The sequence below is a fragment of the Pundamilia nyererei genome, unplaced genomic scaffold (genome assembly GCF_000239375.1).
Source record: "Pundamilia nyererei isolate P.nyererei 1_Seehausen unplaced genomic scaffold, PunNye1.0 scaffold00028, whole genome shotgun sequence".
In the NCBI taxonomy this organism is placed as follows: Eukaryota; Metazoa; Chordata; class Actinopteri; order Cichliformes; family Cichlidae; genus Pundamilia; species Pundamilia nyererei.
The window spans coordinates 515,169-533,757 of record NW_005187429.1 but is presented as its reverse complement, the minus strand read 5'-3'; the positions used below and the strand labels follow the sequence as shown (position 1 = coordinate 533,757).

The window sequence follows — 18,589 nt, the reverse complement described above, 5'->3', positions numbered from 1 at the left end:
TATATACAGTAATGGACTTCTATACATTTTACATCAGATTAAAACTTTGGGTGTAAGATTCAGGTAATTATTTATTAAAAGCTAGACATTTTAAATGAGAATAAGAAAGAAAAGTATGTCTTTGTGCCCCATTTTCCCTGTTAATGCCTTATCGGCCCCCCTGGCTAAACTTTGCTAGATCCGCCCCTGCACAGTTACCAGCTGTCATCTACGTAGAAAAAGATCCTGGTGTAGAAAGTAATATTAGATAAATTCTAACAACAGCTTATCAAGCTTAAACGTGCTGCTGTTGTTCAGCCGCTGGTTTCCTCTTTCTGGTGCAACGTGGGCCAAAAACAAAGAAGAGAGACGGACTCGCGACAGAAAAGCCGATCAGCTGATCATTGATCAGTTTCACATTTGAAGTAGCAGCAGGAGAGGGAGGGAGAGAGAGAGGCAGTCGCTCCATGTATCGGTTGTTAAGCTTAACGCTGGAATGCTTTACAAACATTCAGAGATGAACTTACACACTTGCTTTACTTCTCTCTGGGATAACTTTCTCGGAGATGAAATGCCGGTTTGGTAGCGAGGCTACAAATACACACAACCGCTCTATCACGTGAGCACACTGCTCCAACATGCTACGGTTATGAGGCGAGTTACGCCGTGTCGCAAGGTTTGTGAGGTGCTTTTTTGATATTTAATGGATCGGATTACATTTTTTTTATTTCTCTCCGATATCCGATCCAGTAATTTACATCAGTATCGGACTGATACGGATACGTAAAATCGGATCGGTCCATCTCTAGTATGTTATAGGAAAAACTGCAGGAAAGTGTTATGTGCAAGTGCCCTATACCTGGGTTTAATTGGGTCTGAAAGTAACAAAGCAGTTTTTGTGATATTGACCACACTGCTTTGGGAGCTGCATGCAAGGAATCAAACTGATTCAAAATCATAGTAACTAGGAGTCAGCCTTTTATACACCTATAAATTCACTTAGCACAGCAAAATTCACTTAAATCATCAAACAATTATAAATAAGGATTAAATAAATACATCTAATAAAACTAACACAAAGAAAGTGTTTTTAAATGAACAGAAGATTCGTCTAACCATTTGGGGCATCACAGCTTACTTGGAAAAAAACTTGAATAGTGTTAAAAATATCCCTTGAAAAAGCAGTGGTGGTATATGATAATACAGCCTGTGACTTATGAACTAATTTCCCCAACATTTACGATGTAATTTATCTGAATTTGGAGTTGAGAAACAAATGATGCTGCATTTTTATGAGGAGAGTGTTTACCCTCCCTGTACAGCAGATTCCCAGTAATATTAGGATCCTCTGTAATACAGTCCATACCCCTAACAGTAATGTGTAATTACAATGTAAAAAGTGTGTGTGTGTGTGTGTGTGTGTGCGCGTGTGTGTGTGTGTGTGTGTGTGTGTGTGTTGGTGGGTGGGAGGGTGAAGAAGCAAGGTGAACTCATTACTAAAAAAAAGTACACACAGTATAATTTCTGTCTTCTTTCTTTTAAAGGTACAGTGTGTAAAATCTCACCACTAAATGTCAGTAGATTGCAGATCGCAGTCAGTTCACTTTGCTTACTGCTCCATAATTCAAGAGAGTAATCCTCGCTGCGGTGACCGCCGACAAACAAAATATTTAAGAATCAAAGTTTTCTGACTTATAAACTGTAACTTTCTCTTATGAAAACGGTAGTTATGAATTGGATTGTTAGGAAGTGAAATCTGTTTTCGGTCACAAAAAGGAACCTTTCTAATGGTACCAGTAAGGCTGGTAAAATGAATTATAGTATTATGCCTGTGATTATGCTTTTGTCATCCAAAAGAGAAACTTTTTTTGTCTCTTTCATTTGCATTTTTGCTTCTTTGGTGAAGATAAATGTAGGTATGATCCTTCATATCTTGTATCTGAAGGTGCGGTGGTGGATTAAAATTTGAGTTTGGCTTACAAGTCCCTTGTGCTCTACTTTGGTGTGTATGGGGTTGGTTTATAGCCACATGCATAAAACGTGATTAGGTGAAACACTGGTGTCTATCTTGGTCACCGTGTTCAAGATGGTGGGCCGACATAGCTGCCTCCACAAATCTGTGCCCCCTGCTTTGTATTATTAATGGATTAATTATAAGTTTGTAAGAACATATCAATTTGTTAGAAAATATAAGCAAGAGTTTAAATAACATAGCAGTACAGTAAAACCTCAAACCACAATGACAATTAGCAACATTAAAAATACAGGACTGGCAACATATTTCTATGCATATTCAAAATTTCTGATATGCAGAATTCCTAACCCCTTCTGTGTTTATCTATCACCCTTGTTCCTCACCTTGTTTTCCGTGTCTCTCCCGCTTTCCTCCATCAAGTCATCTCCTTATATTCGCATCTCTCACTATCTTCTCTTGGTCTTATGATACTGTATTTCCTCCACCCCTCTTAACCTTCACCAATCACCTCTTCCTCACTTGTCAGGGTTCGTAACTGTGTTACCCTTTTGTCACACCAGGCGTGCAGGGACAGCCCCAGCTTGAATATTTCAAAAGGGAGCAATCCCCAACATGACCCTATCATCTGTTTTCTCCTCTGATCCTCCATTTTCCCCTGTCAGGCTTTCTTAGTCAGGGGCCTCGACGGCTTTTATTCCCACTCTCTCATGGGAATAAGAGATCCCTCTCTACTAGAGGTCTTGATCTCAGTTGCTGTACTTCTGAGTACAGATTTTGAATCAACACACTTACATGCATGGTAGATAAGGAACCATTATTTTCTTTTTCTGTAGAAAATGTCACACATATATATATATATGTGTGTGTAAGTTTTCTGCACTATACTAGAGGGACTGTTCTTCAAAACATATTCCCTCATTTGGTGGTTTGAAAAGTGGAGTCTAACATGTTGCTCCAAAGTCTCCCACATGTGTTTAAATCTCAATCTGACTGCGAGGTCATAGAGTATGATTCACATCATTTATTCATTCTTACCCCACTTTTTAGTGACCTCTCCAGCGCTTTGGATCAAAACATTCATCCTTACAGCGAACCAGGATAGAAATGTTTCGTTACAGGATAAAAGTGATCACTTGGAAAAACTTTGTATTGAATTGGCGACAAATGGATTTAAACAAAACCAGAAAATGTCCCCCACAACAGAGCCACCATATCATATCAGTGTAAGGGGATGCATTTGGATTTCTGAATTTCTTGCTTTTCCATCATGTCTTGCGGGAATTTAGAATAAGAACAACCTGCTACTGTCAGCGTACCTCCAGGCAATAGTGTTTTAGCATAACTTTCAACTAAAATAGCTCTTAAGACTACTGTATCACCAGTGTTTTGAAGGAATCAGGAATTTTCTATTTTTTTCTGTTTGAATTTAACAGATCAGACATGACAAAAATACAGTTAACATGATTAAAGGCAGTCTAAAGTGAAGCTCACACAAAAACAAGCCCAAACAACCTTGATTACATTTACAAACACTGCTACAAAAATGGGTCAGGCTGTGTTCATAAAAAGCGTTCTGATCCTTGGTAATCAGCAGAGAGAGTTATAGTAAAAGAGTACCGGCAATTTCCATTTTGTAATTTTCAAACCAGCATGAGGATCGTCTGTGATTATGATGCTGGTGCATCAGTGGGGGGAAAAGTATTTTTCATAATGCTAAACTGAACATTTTTTAAGGGTAAGTTTCAGAAAGGCTTTTTAAAAAATCATGTTATCATGCTTGTTATATCTTGGACCTTCAGGCAATAGATTCCAGCAGAGAGGCCCTGACTCGAAAATGCTTTAAATTTGTCCAGCCTTTAAACCTTTAATGCTAATTGCCAGCTCGTTATTGATTCTTGGACTCTAGTTGAACTTCTTTACATAATTCACAGTTCATAATAATCTTTATTTATTTCTAGGTGCGACCCCTCAGTTCATTCATTGTCTGAAACAAGCTGTTTTATCTCTTCTCCGTTAAAACCAGCTGTCTTCAGATTGGCTGCTCTTTGCAAACAGAAGGTTTAAACCTCAGGTGGGTGGGGCTTCTGTATTTACTAGTTAAAGGGAGGACTCTTAGGCACATTTAGGTACTGATCTTTGGCACTGATACTTGGTATTGTACTAAGAAATGAACTCACTAAATAATAAACTTGCTTATTCTTAAGCAATTATATTCTTCTTAACTCATATTTCAAAGAATCCTAGGAGAGATAATCCCCTTGTTATTATGGTCCATATCATTCTTATACCAGAGATCTCACACCACAAGTACACAAGCTATTTGTTTTTCTTTTGAGCACTGTTGGTCATGAATGGAGTGTCTGTACAGACCGCCTTCAGCAGGTTCTCCTGCAAATCTTTAGTGATTCAGTTTCTACTCATCTCTTGTTTTCTAACATCTAGAATTTTTCTTTCTTTCACATCCATGAAAACCTGCTCCCTGAATTTGAACTGATTTTGCCAGCTGGTGTCTCCTGGAACTTGAAGCGTCTTGGTAGTCCCACTTTAAACCATTGCCTTTTTTGTGTAATAAAAAGAGTCCTCATCAGCTTTTGAGACACCTTGAACACCTGTAACACTGAATGCTGGATGACTGTTTAAGTTTAAGTGCTTTCTTATGGATTTCTTCAAAGTTAAATTGTAACAATTTGTTATTCTAACATACTCCGAGGTAATTAGAACAATTATACTCAGGAGATGGACGGTAATGATATGGCTGTAATGGGGAAAAAAGCATAAAAATGAAAGAATATTAACTATGCAGGTGTTAATAATTTTCATATTCATTTTCATTTTTATTATTATCAAACTTCTACATTTTAATGACATTTTCACTGACTTTTCGATTGTGTTATATTGACTAATCAAACAAAAGACAATTAAATGTCAGGCCACAGACTGAGCGACAGGTTGAATTTAACATCCTGCTGCAGCCATCCGTATTCCTGTGGGGACAGAATGCTGTGATAGCATTGCAGCCTTTGAAAGGAGGAATGCTGATATATAGTCCCTTCTGCTGTTTAGGACGCAGTCAAGAGAAATTAGTCAGTGGCCCTGAGTCACTGTGAGAGGGTTGAGAAATGCAAATCTTATTGCCTAAGCACATTTACTGCACTGTAAAATTGTCAAATAGTCATTTTCAACAATCGCTGATGGGTTGATGGGAAAACTTCAGGTCACTTGAGGTCATTTAGAGAGAAAAAAGAGCCCTGTGATGCTGCAGTAGGTGATGTTTGTCATTTTCCATTCAAGGGCATTGCTGCGGAAGAGTTCAGTGGGCCTGCAAGAGTGATAGCAGCGAGGATCAGAGAGATTTGACATCTGCAGCACGAGAAATTGCGGGTTGTTTGTAGTACTTACAAAGAAAAAAAAAGATCTGGATAATCTGTCCCCTCTCTCTGTCCCCCTTGTGTAATCTGAGTAATCTTTATGAGTGAGTACCCAGGTCTGTCTGACAAGGTTACGCTTCCTCCTGTATTACACCTGAGAGACTCATCGTTGCTTCTAAAAGAAAAAACTGTAAACTCTGAAATAGCTGTGTTTGAGCACAGCTCCGGAGAGGCTGATGGTGTTTATGGGGTGGGGTTACTGCAGTTTGCTATCCCCTGAATGTAATCAGAAAACACTACAGCAACCTGATAGTGTAATAAAAAAATATATAATTATTGTTTGCTCTAAAATAAGTAAGAGATAGACATAACTACCCTTTGAAGTATGCTTTTTGCTGCATTTGTCAGGTTTTTATTTCTTTGTTTGCTGACTGGATTCTACAGTATCTGCTTTCTGTTAAACTCCTGGTTTCACTGACGTATAATACACAAGGAATTAAAACTATATAAAACAATAAGATCACTTTCTGGCCATTTTAGGGTGAAAATGAAAGCTGCCGTTTGAGAATTTTAAATGTAGGTAATCATGCTGAGTGTCTTAAAATTTAGTGTTATGGATATTTTGTTAAATCACTAATGGCCCTTGGAAAATCTTGGGGCTTAAAGCTCTCTTTGAGGTTGTATTACTGTGTGTAGCGATAGAGCTTAAAGCTGGGTTATTCACTATGTCAGATTAATGTGTGAATTTTATTTGTTCCTCTATCTCATTTTCTCCAAATGTGAAACACTTGGTCCAACATTTTATAAACCCAGCATGGTGCTTCTTATAATTAAAGAACCCATCCAGACGTCTGCAAAGATCTATAAAATATCCTACTTGGACTAATAATTTGTCTCTTTTTTTGTTCATAAATGAGTCCGATTAAAAAAATGAAATGTCGTCCTACCTCTGTAGATGAATGAAAACTGATATGTGTCACTGCATTCAGCTAACTTTAGCTACTGGATTCTCAGTGTATGTACAAAGCAAGATTCAAGTTTCCATATCAGACTTCACTGAAGTTGTCTGTTGAAGCAGGCCTTCCAAACTACTGCGTCTTCTTTCAGGCACAATAAATCAAAGACACAGAGACATGACTCTCAAAGAATGCTGAATTGAAAAGTGTGTCTGCAGCAGCAAAGGCATGCAGTTTTTATGTTCTGCTGACCATTGAAATTACAGTGACTTTAACTAATGCTCCACAATAACTGCCCAAAAAAGTGGCATTTCACGTTGGTGCCAAGTTTCCGGAACTGAAGAATAAATCATTTGGCACAGTAAAGGTCAAACATCAAACAAAAGTAAAACTCACCAAAACACAGTTCTGATGGATTTTAACATGACTACCTGAATGATTACACATTAATTGATCTAACCAATTAATGTCATACTAACAATATGTCTGGAGGGATGGTGATGCCAGTTTGCCTTCTGAGTTAGTCAGAAGGTCATGGATGAATTGCTGTGATATCTGAACATCTACTTGATGTATTGGAACGAAACAAAAAATAATGAAAAGATTCCCACAGAACCTCAGTGACTTTGACCTCCAGGTGACTTTTATTAGACCAAAACAGTGAGAATGAAATTAAGGGTTTCTAGTGAAATGTCTCTACTACTTCTAGATGGAACGCAGATGTATTTAACACAGACATTCATTTTCCGTTCGTGGTCTTTGCATTTGAGTGAATGTCTCCTTTACTTTTGCACCATCATTGGGCCATGTAATGCTTTGGTTTCCTGAGCAATTATTAGTTCTCTTATCAGTCTCAGCTGTAAATTTTACAGTGCTAAATAGAAAGCCTTAGCACATTGTCAAGCTAAACTAAGACTGTTAACATGAGTAAAATTACTTGCTGAACATTAGCGTACTGTCATTGTGAACCTGCAGTGTCAGTGTCAGATAGAGCTGCAAGCTTTCAAAACTGGGTTTAACTGTATGCATTTTTATATGACGCTTGGAGAGTTTATTTACATATATTTATGTTGATGCCTACATATCTGTGCTTTTTTTCTGTTTCAACAGAGGGACAGGAAGTGAAAGTCGGTGAATACAATGCAATTGCTGATGTGCTGGACCTCATCAACAACTCCATCAGGTTCCAAGGTATGTGGCTGTGTGAGGAATCTAAAACTCACTAAAGAAAATCTGTTGATTATTCCAATTTTTTTTTTAACCAGGATGTTTCAGTAAAGACTAAAAACTTAGCAGCTCCTTTTATGCTCACTTATGCTCTTGAACCCAAACTCCTTCCAATTAACATAAATATACAGACCCACTCAGGCAACACCACCACTCAGTGAAGGAACTCACCTCCCTAAACTGTTCTCTCACAGCTAAATTATTTACCAGTACATTTTTCTTCAACCCCTCCCATGTTTCCCTGTGTTGACATACTTTGTAATTTGTGCGATGCTCAAAGCCATTTTCTGAGCCTTTCTCCACATACAGAAAGTCTAAGACTGTAGCTCCTAAAAAGCTTGTTTCCACATCGCTGACCACAGTAAGTGGAAATATGTAAGATGATGCTATTACGATCGATTGGCATACTGGAGATAGAAAAATACAGCAAAAAAAAGGGGAAAAGAAAGTGCAGCATCCTAAGAGCCATTATCATAGAGACACTTAACTAGTGGAAACTGGGGGACCAGGAAATTATCTCTAAAAATAACCGGTGCTACTGCAGCATCACTATTCATTGGAAGAACTGAAGTTAAGACAGTTTTATTTTATGCTTTACTATGATAAAATAACTCTTTTGCTTGTATCACAAACCTTCTTTCTTGTAGGTGTAGAGCCACCGAAGGATCGGACGTTTGTGCGTCTGCAGAGGCGCCACATCAACGTGCCGCTCTACAGCATCCTGTCCACCATCACCATACTGGGCATGCTCATGGCCGGGGCCTTCTTGTTCTTCAACATCAAGAATCGGAATCACAGGTCAGCACAAGTTGTACAACTAGCCAGCAAAGGTGAAATTTGTCAATGTAGAGTGGAAGGAAGAAGGTAAATTATGGACTAGTAGGAAGAGAGAAGTAGTGGTAGAAGAATCTGAGGAGACTGAATGGTATTGAAAAGAGATGGCACGATACCACTTTTTAATGTCCGATACCGATTCCGATATCATAAATTTGGATATCTGCCGATACCGATATGAATCCGATATGGCGTATTTTGTAATCAATAAAACTGTTTTTTATAAATATCTTGTGCATTTTGTATAAGTTTTAAAAAACAAGAGACTGAATCTATTCTGTTATACCTGTATGCAAAAAATACACTCCACCCAAAACATTTTATAGTTCAACAACACTGATCAATCTGATAAACTAACTAATAGGGTTGCCAACTCCCAGCAAAAATATTAGGGAACCACCCCCAGCCCTTAATCGAATTAATCAACTTTAATTTAATGCAAGTATAAAATCAATTATTTTTCTACAATATTTAAATAGATTCAACATCTTTCTTCAACAGAATTGCAGATTGCACAGATGGTACCTTCCCAAAGGAAAAAGTACTATAGCTTACTAGGGTATATTAGACTTATTAGTTACTATATACAATAATGGATTTCTATACATGTAATCAGATGACCACTTTTGTTGTAAGATTCAGATAATTATTTATTCAAAGTTTTTAAATCACATAACAAAGAAAAGTTTTTCTTTGTGCCCCCCTCTCCCTGTTAATGCCCTACTTGGCCCCCCACAAAACTTTGCTAGATCCGCCCCTGCACAGTTACCAGCTGTCAGCTACTTAGAAAAGGATCCTGGTGTTATTTCTCAGAAACAATTCATAACTTCCCTTCAACCCATTCATGTCACCTATAAGGTAAACCTGTTTCTCCATCACCTGTTCAGCTCTGATGATTCAGTAAGGACATCTCCTGGTTTCATCTTCATGTTTCCCTCTCACCAGATAACCAAACCGATATCATGACCAGCACTTTTTACAGCTGTGGCTCCAGCAAACATCAGCTGATACTAGAAAGTAATATTAAATACATTCTAACAACAGCTGATCAAGCTTAAATGCGCTGCTGTTGTTTAGCCGCTGGTCTCTTCTTTCTAGCGCAAAGTGGGCGATAAACAAACAAGAAAGACGGGACTTGCGGCAGAAAAGCCGATCAGCTGATCATTGATCAGTTTCATGTTTGAAGTAATAACAGGAGAGGAAGGAGAGAATGAGAGAAGTAGATGCAACTGCGCAGAAAAGACAGAATAACTCCAGCTTTGTGTCCATTTTTTAATTCTAGCTGAAGTACGGGACAAATCGCTTCCTTTTCACCTCAATATGGAACTCCGATGGTCAGTCCAGCTGTGGCTCCATATATCAGTTGTTAAGCTTAACGTGGAAATACTATGCAAACATTCAGGGATGAACTTACACACTTGTTTTACTTCTCTGGGATAGTTTTCGCCGAGATGAAATGCCGCGGTTAGGAAGCATGCAGCGACGCTTCAAATGCTCCAACAGACCGCCGACAGGTCTCGCAGACAACAGCCGCTCTATCACGTGACACATACTGCTCCGATGCGCCGAGCTGGGTTACACCAAGTAGCGCGTTTTATGAGGTGATTTTGTGATACTTCGGATCGGATTACATTATTTATTTCTCTCCGATATCCGATCCAATAATTTAGGTCAGTATCGGGCCGATACCGATACGTAATATCAGATCGGTCCATCTCTAGTATTGAAATCAAAAAAATGATGAAGCATGAGCATAATGATGAACTATTTCTGGAGAAATACTATTATTTAGCAGCTCTCACTTTGTATAAGATTAAACTCTACTCTATCATCATTTGAATCTCCTCTAATCCTTTATTCTTTTCTTTTCAGATTAATCAAGATGTCCAGTCCCTACATGAATAACCTGATCATCCTGGGAGGCATGCTCTCCTATGCATCTATCTTCCTGTTTGGTCTGGACGGAGGTTTTGTTTCTGACAAAGAGTTTGAGACCCTCTGCACCGTGAGTCCTCTTAAGAGTGTTCTCCTATAAATAAAATAGTGAATAAAGGCAAGAATTTAAAATTTGCCTCAATTAAAAAGGAGAAAAAACTACCCATCCACTGCCACACCACCAAAGTATATTTTATTAGTCAAAAAAGAGATGCAAGCTTTATGTCTTTGTTTTAAATCAATTTATCAGCATATTAACCAAACATATTCTGTGAGCACTCGTTGGTTCAAGTTGATTGGTTTTTAAAAAAGAAATGGACTCAATCGTGTCCAGAGGAGGCGAAACCTTTATTATAAACAGTGTACACATCTTATCTGAATATGTGTATACAAATATGAAATTCTCTTCTGGCCATGTTTGCTCTCATCTTATGTCAGTAATGTCAAACTCATACAGCCCACTTTGATATTACGTGAAACTCTCCTTGCTGTCAGTGGAAAGGAATTTAACTTTTTATTGAATACCTCAGATATTTTAAAATAAGATTTATCATCGCAGTGTTTCTGCATGATAACAAAATGCTGCTGCAGTAAATGAAAGACAGCTGTCAGCGTGACTGTTTGGGCTTAAATTTGCAAAACGTTCTTGTAGCTCTCTGACTGCCGTATAATAATAAAACAAAGTTTTTGTTATTTTACAGAATTTATTTTATTTTATTTATTCTTTTTGTTTTACTATGGATTTTAAAAAAATAGTATATAGTGAAAAACTTTTCTATCATGTAATTGTTTATCAGGTGCTTAGTTATTTTGGTGTAGTATGAATGGGCTTTATCTGTAGGAAAAACGGTAAAACGTAGGAAAATACAATTAATAAACCGGAATTGATGCCCTCCTACACCTTCAGTGGGCCAGACAGAAGTCTTTGCTGGGTCACTTCTCATCCCCAGAATCTTATGTCATATAACAGTTTCTAAAGACTGGAAAGCACTACCAAAAGATGAATCGTATTCACATGTGACTGTGTGAAAACTAACAGAATCTCTCTCTGCAGGCCTTTTGTAAGCATGCTGCATATTAAGTATCTCCCCTCAGGTAGCATTACTGTGTGACTGTGTAGATACTGGATTAATTAAAGAGTTTTGATTACAGTGATAACTGGTTTCCACTGAGACACCCACCCTGTTCAGATATAGAGACACAAATATGCACATGTGTACCAAAGAGGTGTTAGGCAGAGCACGTCTTGAACTTCTGTCACCTGGTTCAAGCTCTGCTGCAGAGCCACAACAGAGTTTGTCACTTCAGACTTCAGGTGCTGCAGCAGAGGAGCACAGAGGTTTATCCATTCACTGCTACCGATCAATATCTGCTGGTTGCTTTGAGAACAAATGGCGTAATTGTTTTTTCGCTGTCTTCTTCTTTTCTTTACCGCTGTGCCACATTTTGTTGCTTTCTCATATGTGTATGCAGATATAGAGAGCTTGTACACAGATACACAGGTAAAAAGAAAATATGTACCGTATACAGTAATCAAATACAAAACATGAAATCGTGCACACAGGGTCTCTGTGGCTGTATTAGGGTTTTCTCAGTTATAGTTGCACTTGAAGCTTTAAAAACACATCAGCGGTGCCATTTGTGCCGTGGAAGTAAGAGATCTACATTTTGTTTTTCATTAAAATTGAAATGCGCTCAGGAGTGTGACAGCTTCATAGTCCAGGATGTTCTCCCAGAGCTTCAGAGATGGGAAATAAATCTGACAGCGCCTTATTTTTAGAATGCTTCATAATGCTACTTTGAATGAACTTCTGGAGAAAAATGCAAATAGCTGTCAGATCAGATGTTGTTTCCAGCCTTGATCACCAGTTTATGACATGACACAATTTCATGTCTCACTGTTGTTCTGATAGGTTCGGACGTGGATCCTCATTGTTGGATACACAACAGCTTTCGGAGCCATGTTTGCCAAGACCTGGAGGGTACACGCCATCTTCAAAAATGTGAAGATGAAGAAGAAGGTATTGAAAAATATTATGATTTTTTGAAATATTTTTATAAAGGTAACTCAGTGGGTCTAACCTAATCCATTTTCTTAATCGCTTTAGCTGGTTATCCACCTTAGGGTTGTAGGGTGGTCTGGTGCCTATCCCAGTTACCACAGGATAAAAGGCAGGGAAGGACTCCTCACCACTCCATCCAGTCTATATCTTCTCATTTTTCTGATGTGATTGAAACATGGCCCACACACTCCTGCTTCATAGATTTGCAGTAATGATTCCTCCTCCTTAAAAACGTGGTTTGATTTTTCATTTATATTCAAATTTGTTTATATCAAACAAATCTGCAGCTTTCCACTTAAACGGCCATATGCTTTCTCGAGGTTTTTAACCTTATATTTTTCATGACATTACCTACATCTGTTGGATGACATAACTGGCGGTTGATACAACCACAGTCGTATCTGTTGGCACATGACAGTCTTTTCCAGGAGGCTTCGCATGCCTTTTATAACCCCATCGCTGGTGTGTGGGTGATTGTATTCAGTGCATCAGTGCTACTCGTGCTTTTTACAAACTGAAAGACTGGCAGCCCCATGGCACCTGCTTTTAGAATCTTCTCTGTGAGAAAAAGGATCTAGAAATACAAATGGCTTTTTAAACATCTAACACAATCTGCTTTGCTGGCCCAGTTATATAAAAGCGGTGTCGAGCTCACCAAGTGTTGCAACTCTGCTTGGCCTTTTTGTATTTATAGACCTCGCTCTCCCCTCTGTTTCTCTCTCCCTTTCTCTCACCCTCTTGCATATTGGAGGACGTGTGGGTGGCCTGCCAGAGAGAAAGCAGGAAGAGAAGGAGGAAAGAGGAAGGATCGAAGAGTGGAAGAGGTTGGAGGGATGCAGGGAAATAGTGGCAGAAGGGAGAGACAGAAGGGGAAAGGCAAAGCGTGGCAGAGAAAGGGACAAGACAAACAACATGGCCCAAATGGCAAAAAAAAAGTAGGTTGGACTCTATGAAAAGAAAAGGGGATGCCGAGAAAAGAGGGCAAATGATAGATTAAGATAAAGAGAATCCAAGAACTGAGGCCCAGTTTAGATTGAGTTTCCACTGCAGTTCAGTCACAACACATTTGTAATCATTTTTTGTAATGTGTGACTTTGGTCCCGGCCTTTTACATTTCTGTAATTCACTGTCTTTTTCAAAGTGATCATTTAATGAAAACAAAAGAGTTTTTTCCTCTTTGACCTTTCACAGCCAATTGTTTTGCTCCGTTCCCATCCTCTCATCCTCTTTCCCTTGCTAACAGAGACATAACAAATGTTTCTCCAGAAGTAGTATTCAGGCCCTCAGGGTGTGTTTTCTGATGGTTCAAGGCCTGGGTTTGTGTGAGCAGGACAGACACACATCCCACTTCACCCACACGGATTGAGTGCAGGGGCTTTGGCTTCACTAGAGTGATAGTTGCTGGTGGTGTCCTGAAATGTCTGCCAACTGCTGTCAGGGGAGGGACAAACACATCTTTTCTTCAAACTGTGGGATTGGAACTGCATCCCTCACTTCTTCCCCTATCCTCCCCTTCATCTTTTTTTTTCTCTGTAGGAGAGCAGGGATTGTAAATCAAGGGTGAGCTCAATAAAGGCTCCACTTGGTGGGCTGTAGCTGGCACTTGTTCACTTCTTTAAAAGCTCAGTGCCACAGACGATGCAGAGAGAGGAGAGCCAATCAATGTCCTATTATTCCAAACACATAAACACAGATAAGCATACAGTATGTGCTCACAAAAGTCCCCCTGTGTACGAGCCACACACACATATGTGTGTGATTTAAAACCTAAAAGTAGAGATTAAACATGTTGTTTTTACTGCTTCCACATTTTGATCATTATTTCAGGGATTAGATGGATTGCTTCCTAACTGATAAACATACATGAAAGATACAATGCACAAAATCACTGCTGCAAATATAGCTTTCTTAATTTAATAACAATGGGAAAACAGTGGTGTCAAGAAAAAAGCAAAAATGGAGGATGGAAGTCATGCAACAAATATTTTAACTGTAAAACTGTGACTCTGTGCATGATCAGCTCCTCAAGTCTGACGTGTAGATAAGTGTAGACTGTGATTTATTTGGTCCTAACCAAATCTCATCTCTGTATCTGAAATTATTGATAGTTTTTAAGTAATTCATTGACTTTCAGGGTCTCATATCAATCATATCAGTAACCCTGTAAATTTGAATTAGCTCTGAGGCAAAATGTCCTACAGTCGCTAAAACAATGATTGGAGACTGCGGCACAAGCAAAAGTATTGTGGCCATGTGTAATTGGCTTGGAGTCTTGATGCCTTTGAAGTGACTGCTGCATGGACAGAGACTGGTCCTGCGTCCACTTGGAGTCAGTTGGCAAATCTTCAAAGCAAATTTGGTGTTTTAAGATGGTGATGAAACAGCAATAACAAAGAATCAGTCTGCTTGTGATTAAATGAGCTCAAGGTGGTTACATGCAATCTGTTTCTGAAAATGCAGCAATTAACTGTGACAAATTGATGAAAATTGCAAATTTGTTGCAGTTTACAGACAAAGAAATTCACATTTACTACTTCTGTTCAGAGTCCATTGTAGACCTTGTAGATTTCTCAATATTGAACAGAAATTCAATAATTCCTCCACAAATACTGACACAGTTGCTGTAGGATGGCAAAATGGTATAGGCACCTAGCAGACCTGCCTTTTTCTAAGAGTACAATAAGAATATAACCAAGTAGCACCTCAACTAGTTGTGTTGAGTTGACTATGCTGCTTTTGTCGACTATCTGCATTTGTACAGCAGTTATTTGTAACCTCTGCCAGTCCATCTGAGTCACAGGTTGCCTCCCAACATGCGATATGTGCTATCACCTTTAATCAAAAGCTGACACCCAGGGACTGAAGGTGTTGCACACTCAACCTTTGGTTACCACAGCTACTTGCAACCAGTTGCCAAATGAGAAAAAATGCAATGTAATCACCAAGGTAACCTCCAGTTTTTCCTAGTTGCAAAGACAGCCCTCTCTTTACTGTAGTGTTACTGAGGTAGATCGCATGGATGATGTCATGATAACTACCAGTGCTGTCAGATGTTGGTACTCTAAACATGACTTTAAAAAAATAAAAGAAGCAACCATCTATGTCCCCAGTACCATGGACTCACAACTCATGTAGAGGGAGAAAAGAAAATCTGTCTGTCTTTAGAAATCTTTTGCCAAGAAAGTACCGAACCAAGCAGGATACAGTCATGGAAGTGCCACAGAGGCAGTTTTCAGTAATGAAATGTATATTTATATATACATCTACCTGTAGACAGATTTTCACACATCACAACACAATGCAGATGTGGATGCAACATAAAAATTATCCTGAAAAATCAACAAAAAGGATCATTTTAAGAACATAGCTCTGTGGTGGCTCTAAATTATTTGGGCTTTTTCCTCAAATTAGTAACTACAGCCACACTGGAGCCTTACTGGTGTGACTGGTGGAAAGAAAACAGACAACACTTCAGGTAATTTAGATTAATTACTGCCTTGGCAGAGTAACATATCACAGTTTAGCAGATGGTGTAGGGTAGAGTACATTTCTCAGAAATATAACATGTCTAATTACTTGTTAGATTTATAGAATTTTAATCAGTATATGTAATATATGTTGGTTTTCTTCTTCATGTTGTCCTAAATGGCCCGAAGCAATGTGATAAACAATAACAGAGCACATACCTTGTTTTGCCTTGCCGACATACATCTGCTCAAAAGCACTGCATCAAAAGATGGCAGATCAAAAAACACAGTCCCATTATTTATCTCATCCTGGGCCCACTTATGGGTGGAGACCTGCACAACACTGCTGAGTTGCATCTGGGCTATGTGATACTCACCAAACACAGCCCAGCCTGCGTCCCCTGACCTTTCCTTTGATCTGCGGTTCCAGACAGTCAAACGCTATTATAAATAAAGATCACAAACAGGTCACAGCTTTCATCCCTCTAAAGTTCAGGGTACAAAGGAGGAGCTTTTGTGGTTGACAGCAGTGGCTCTTGTTTGGTGGATCTTTTCCACATTCTCTCACCACAAGGTAACAAAACTGTTGCTTGTTGGTGGCATAGTACTGACACAACTGAATGTCCACTCGTGTTTTACAGCCCCGGGATGATTACAGTCTGCTAAATACGCTACGTGTCTTTATCGAATGTTGATCCAGGCCTTGGTCTTTTGGACTCACAGGCCTGGATGGATTCCGATCCCAGCAGGTGGTCATTTGCAGTTAAATACATTGTTACCAGACCCTGATTAGATGGTTAAAATGAAAACAGCAGGGGTCTAGGACCTCAGATGGGATGTGAATAACTCACTTCACATAATTAGTGTGGTCAATAAGAAATGCTGTCTGAAATGATACTACAGATACTTGCATTATCACATAACATTAGCAGGTGTGGGCTATTTAGCTAATAAAAGCACCTAATTTTCTCTTCCCTCTTCAGATCATAAAGGACCAGAAGCTGTTGATTATCGTTGGCGGGATGCTGCTAATCGACTTATGCATCCTCATCTGCTGGCAGATTGTGGATCCACTTAGGAGGACTGTGGAGGAATACAGCCTGGAGGTCAGTCATCTTGTCTAAACTTGTGGTCACTTGCAGCGCTTTTGGTAATGAAGCTTACCTTAGCTGGTGGGGAGTCTTGGTGACATAAAGTCTTGCTAAAAATGCCTGAGTGTTTTGAGTTTAACCAAACAAAATGTCTGCTATAGGCTCCTGCACGAGCATCTTTGTTGTGCCTGTTATTTTTGGGTCAGGATGTTAGCCATTGCTGCCTCCTGTGCCCATCCCGTGGCCGGACATTTGCCAGCTTGAATGGGAGACTTTGGCAAGCTCCACTGGAAAAGAGGCACTTGGCATCGTTTCATCTTCGCTGGAGAGTTGGCATGGCAGGGAGCAGAAATTAAAACTGCTACAGTATACTGTGACTGTAAAGAGACTTAGATTCTCTGAGATTGGTGCAGGATTAGTCTAGCTTTGCGCGCAATTGGCTCAATTGAACATACTGTAGCTCTGGCATTAGAGGTTGATGATGTGTGAAGTGTGTTTTCAGTTAGGCATAGCATATTAGCACATAACTATCAGTGATATTAAGGGAATCCACACATTAGCAAGGCAAGTGAATATTTCTATACTCAGAGGTATTAGTCGCTTTGGTTGAATTGGGTGATTTATTTTTTATTTCATATTTCTGTGTTGAGCATACTGCCTGAAGTCAGTAGGAGTGCCCATTTTTTTTTATCACTGGTGCAGTGAGGACCCACTGGCGAAAGGATCTGGCTATAATAGTGATTTATTAATGAAGTATACAGCAGCTGTGGTTTAGGAAAGCTAATTGTTTGAGTACATCTGCTCACTTTGCTCCACATGAAACTTCAACCAGGGACACTTCAAGCTGTGCATGTTGTTGTTGTTTTTGAGAATATCTGCAAATATCGATGCAGATAGTCTCAAAATAGATGATAAATCAATAACATATAGATGATTACAAAATTCACTGGTTTAACCAAGTCTGTTAACCTAATCAAATTATCAGATACATAAGATGATGGAATATGTTAGGCCAAGGGATACTTCAAATCCATAATCCAGTTGTAGTTTTTATAATCTGAGTGTATTAAAGAACAACTCTTCACTCAAAAACTGTAGCCAGGCAAGAAATTTCAAGTGAAGATTTGTTTTTTCTGCTTAACTGGATATGGATATGAACATACTGGCACAGAATGTTGGGCACAAACACTTCACATGAATATTCCAAGCACAGAATGTTGCGAACAAGGACTTTGCACTAACATTCCAGACGAACATTCTGCCCAAACATTCTGTGCACAGAATGTTAGGTACGAACATTCTGCTTGAACATTCCGCGAACAGAATGTTGGGTACAAACATTCCGCACAAATATTCCATGCACAGAATGTTGGGCAAAAACACTTTGCACGAACATTCAGCACAAACATTCCGTGCACAGATTGTTGGGTACGAACACTCCGCCCGAACATTCCGTGTACAGAATTTTGGGTAAGAACATTTCCCATGAACATACTAGCACAGAATTTTGGCCACAGACACTTTGCACGAACATTCCATGTACAGAATGTTGGGCACAAACATTTCGTGTACAGAATGTTGGGTACGAACATTCCGCACGTACGAACATTCTGCCCGAATATTCCGTGCACAGAATGTTGGGCAAAAACACTTTGCACGAACATTCCGCCTGAGCATTCTGTGCACAGAATGTT

General features: G+C 39.2%; 1 protein-coding gene across 1 annotated transcript in view; it reads left to right on the top strand.

Annotated features, from left to right (window-relative positions):
• Positions 1–18,589, top strand: part of gabbr2 (gamma-aminobutyric acid (GABA) B receptor, 2) — a 186,988-nt gene that overhangs the window by 121,057 nt on the left and 47,342 nt on the right. The window contains exons 9-13 of the mRNA XM_005728286.1: positions 7,389–7,469; positions 8,153–8,303; positions 10,212–10,344; positions 12,188–12,295; positions 16,788–16,910. Of these exons, the coding sequence (XP_005728343.1) occupies positions 7,389–7,469; positions 8,153–8,303; positions 10,212–10,344; positions 12,188–12,295; positions 16,788–16,910 (596 nt within the window). The remainder of the gene's footprint in view (positions 1–7,388; positions 7,470–8,152; positions 8,304–10,211; positions 10,345–12,187; positions 12,296–16,787; positions 16,911–18,589) is intronic.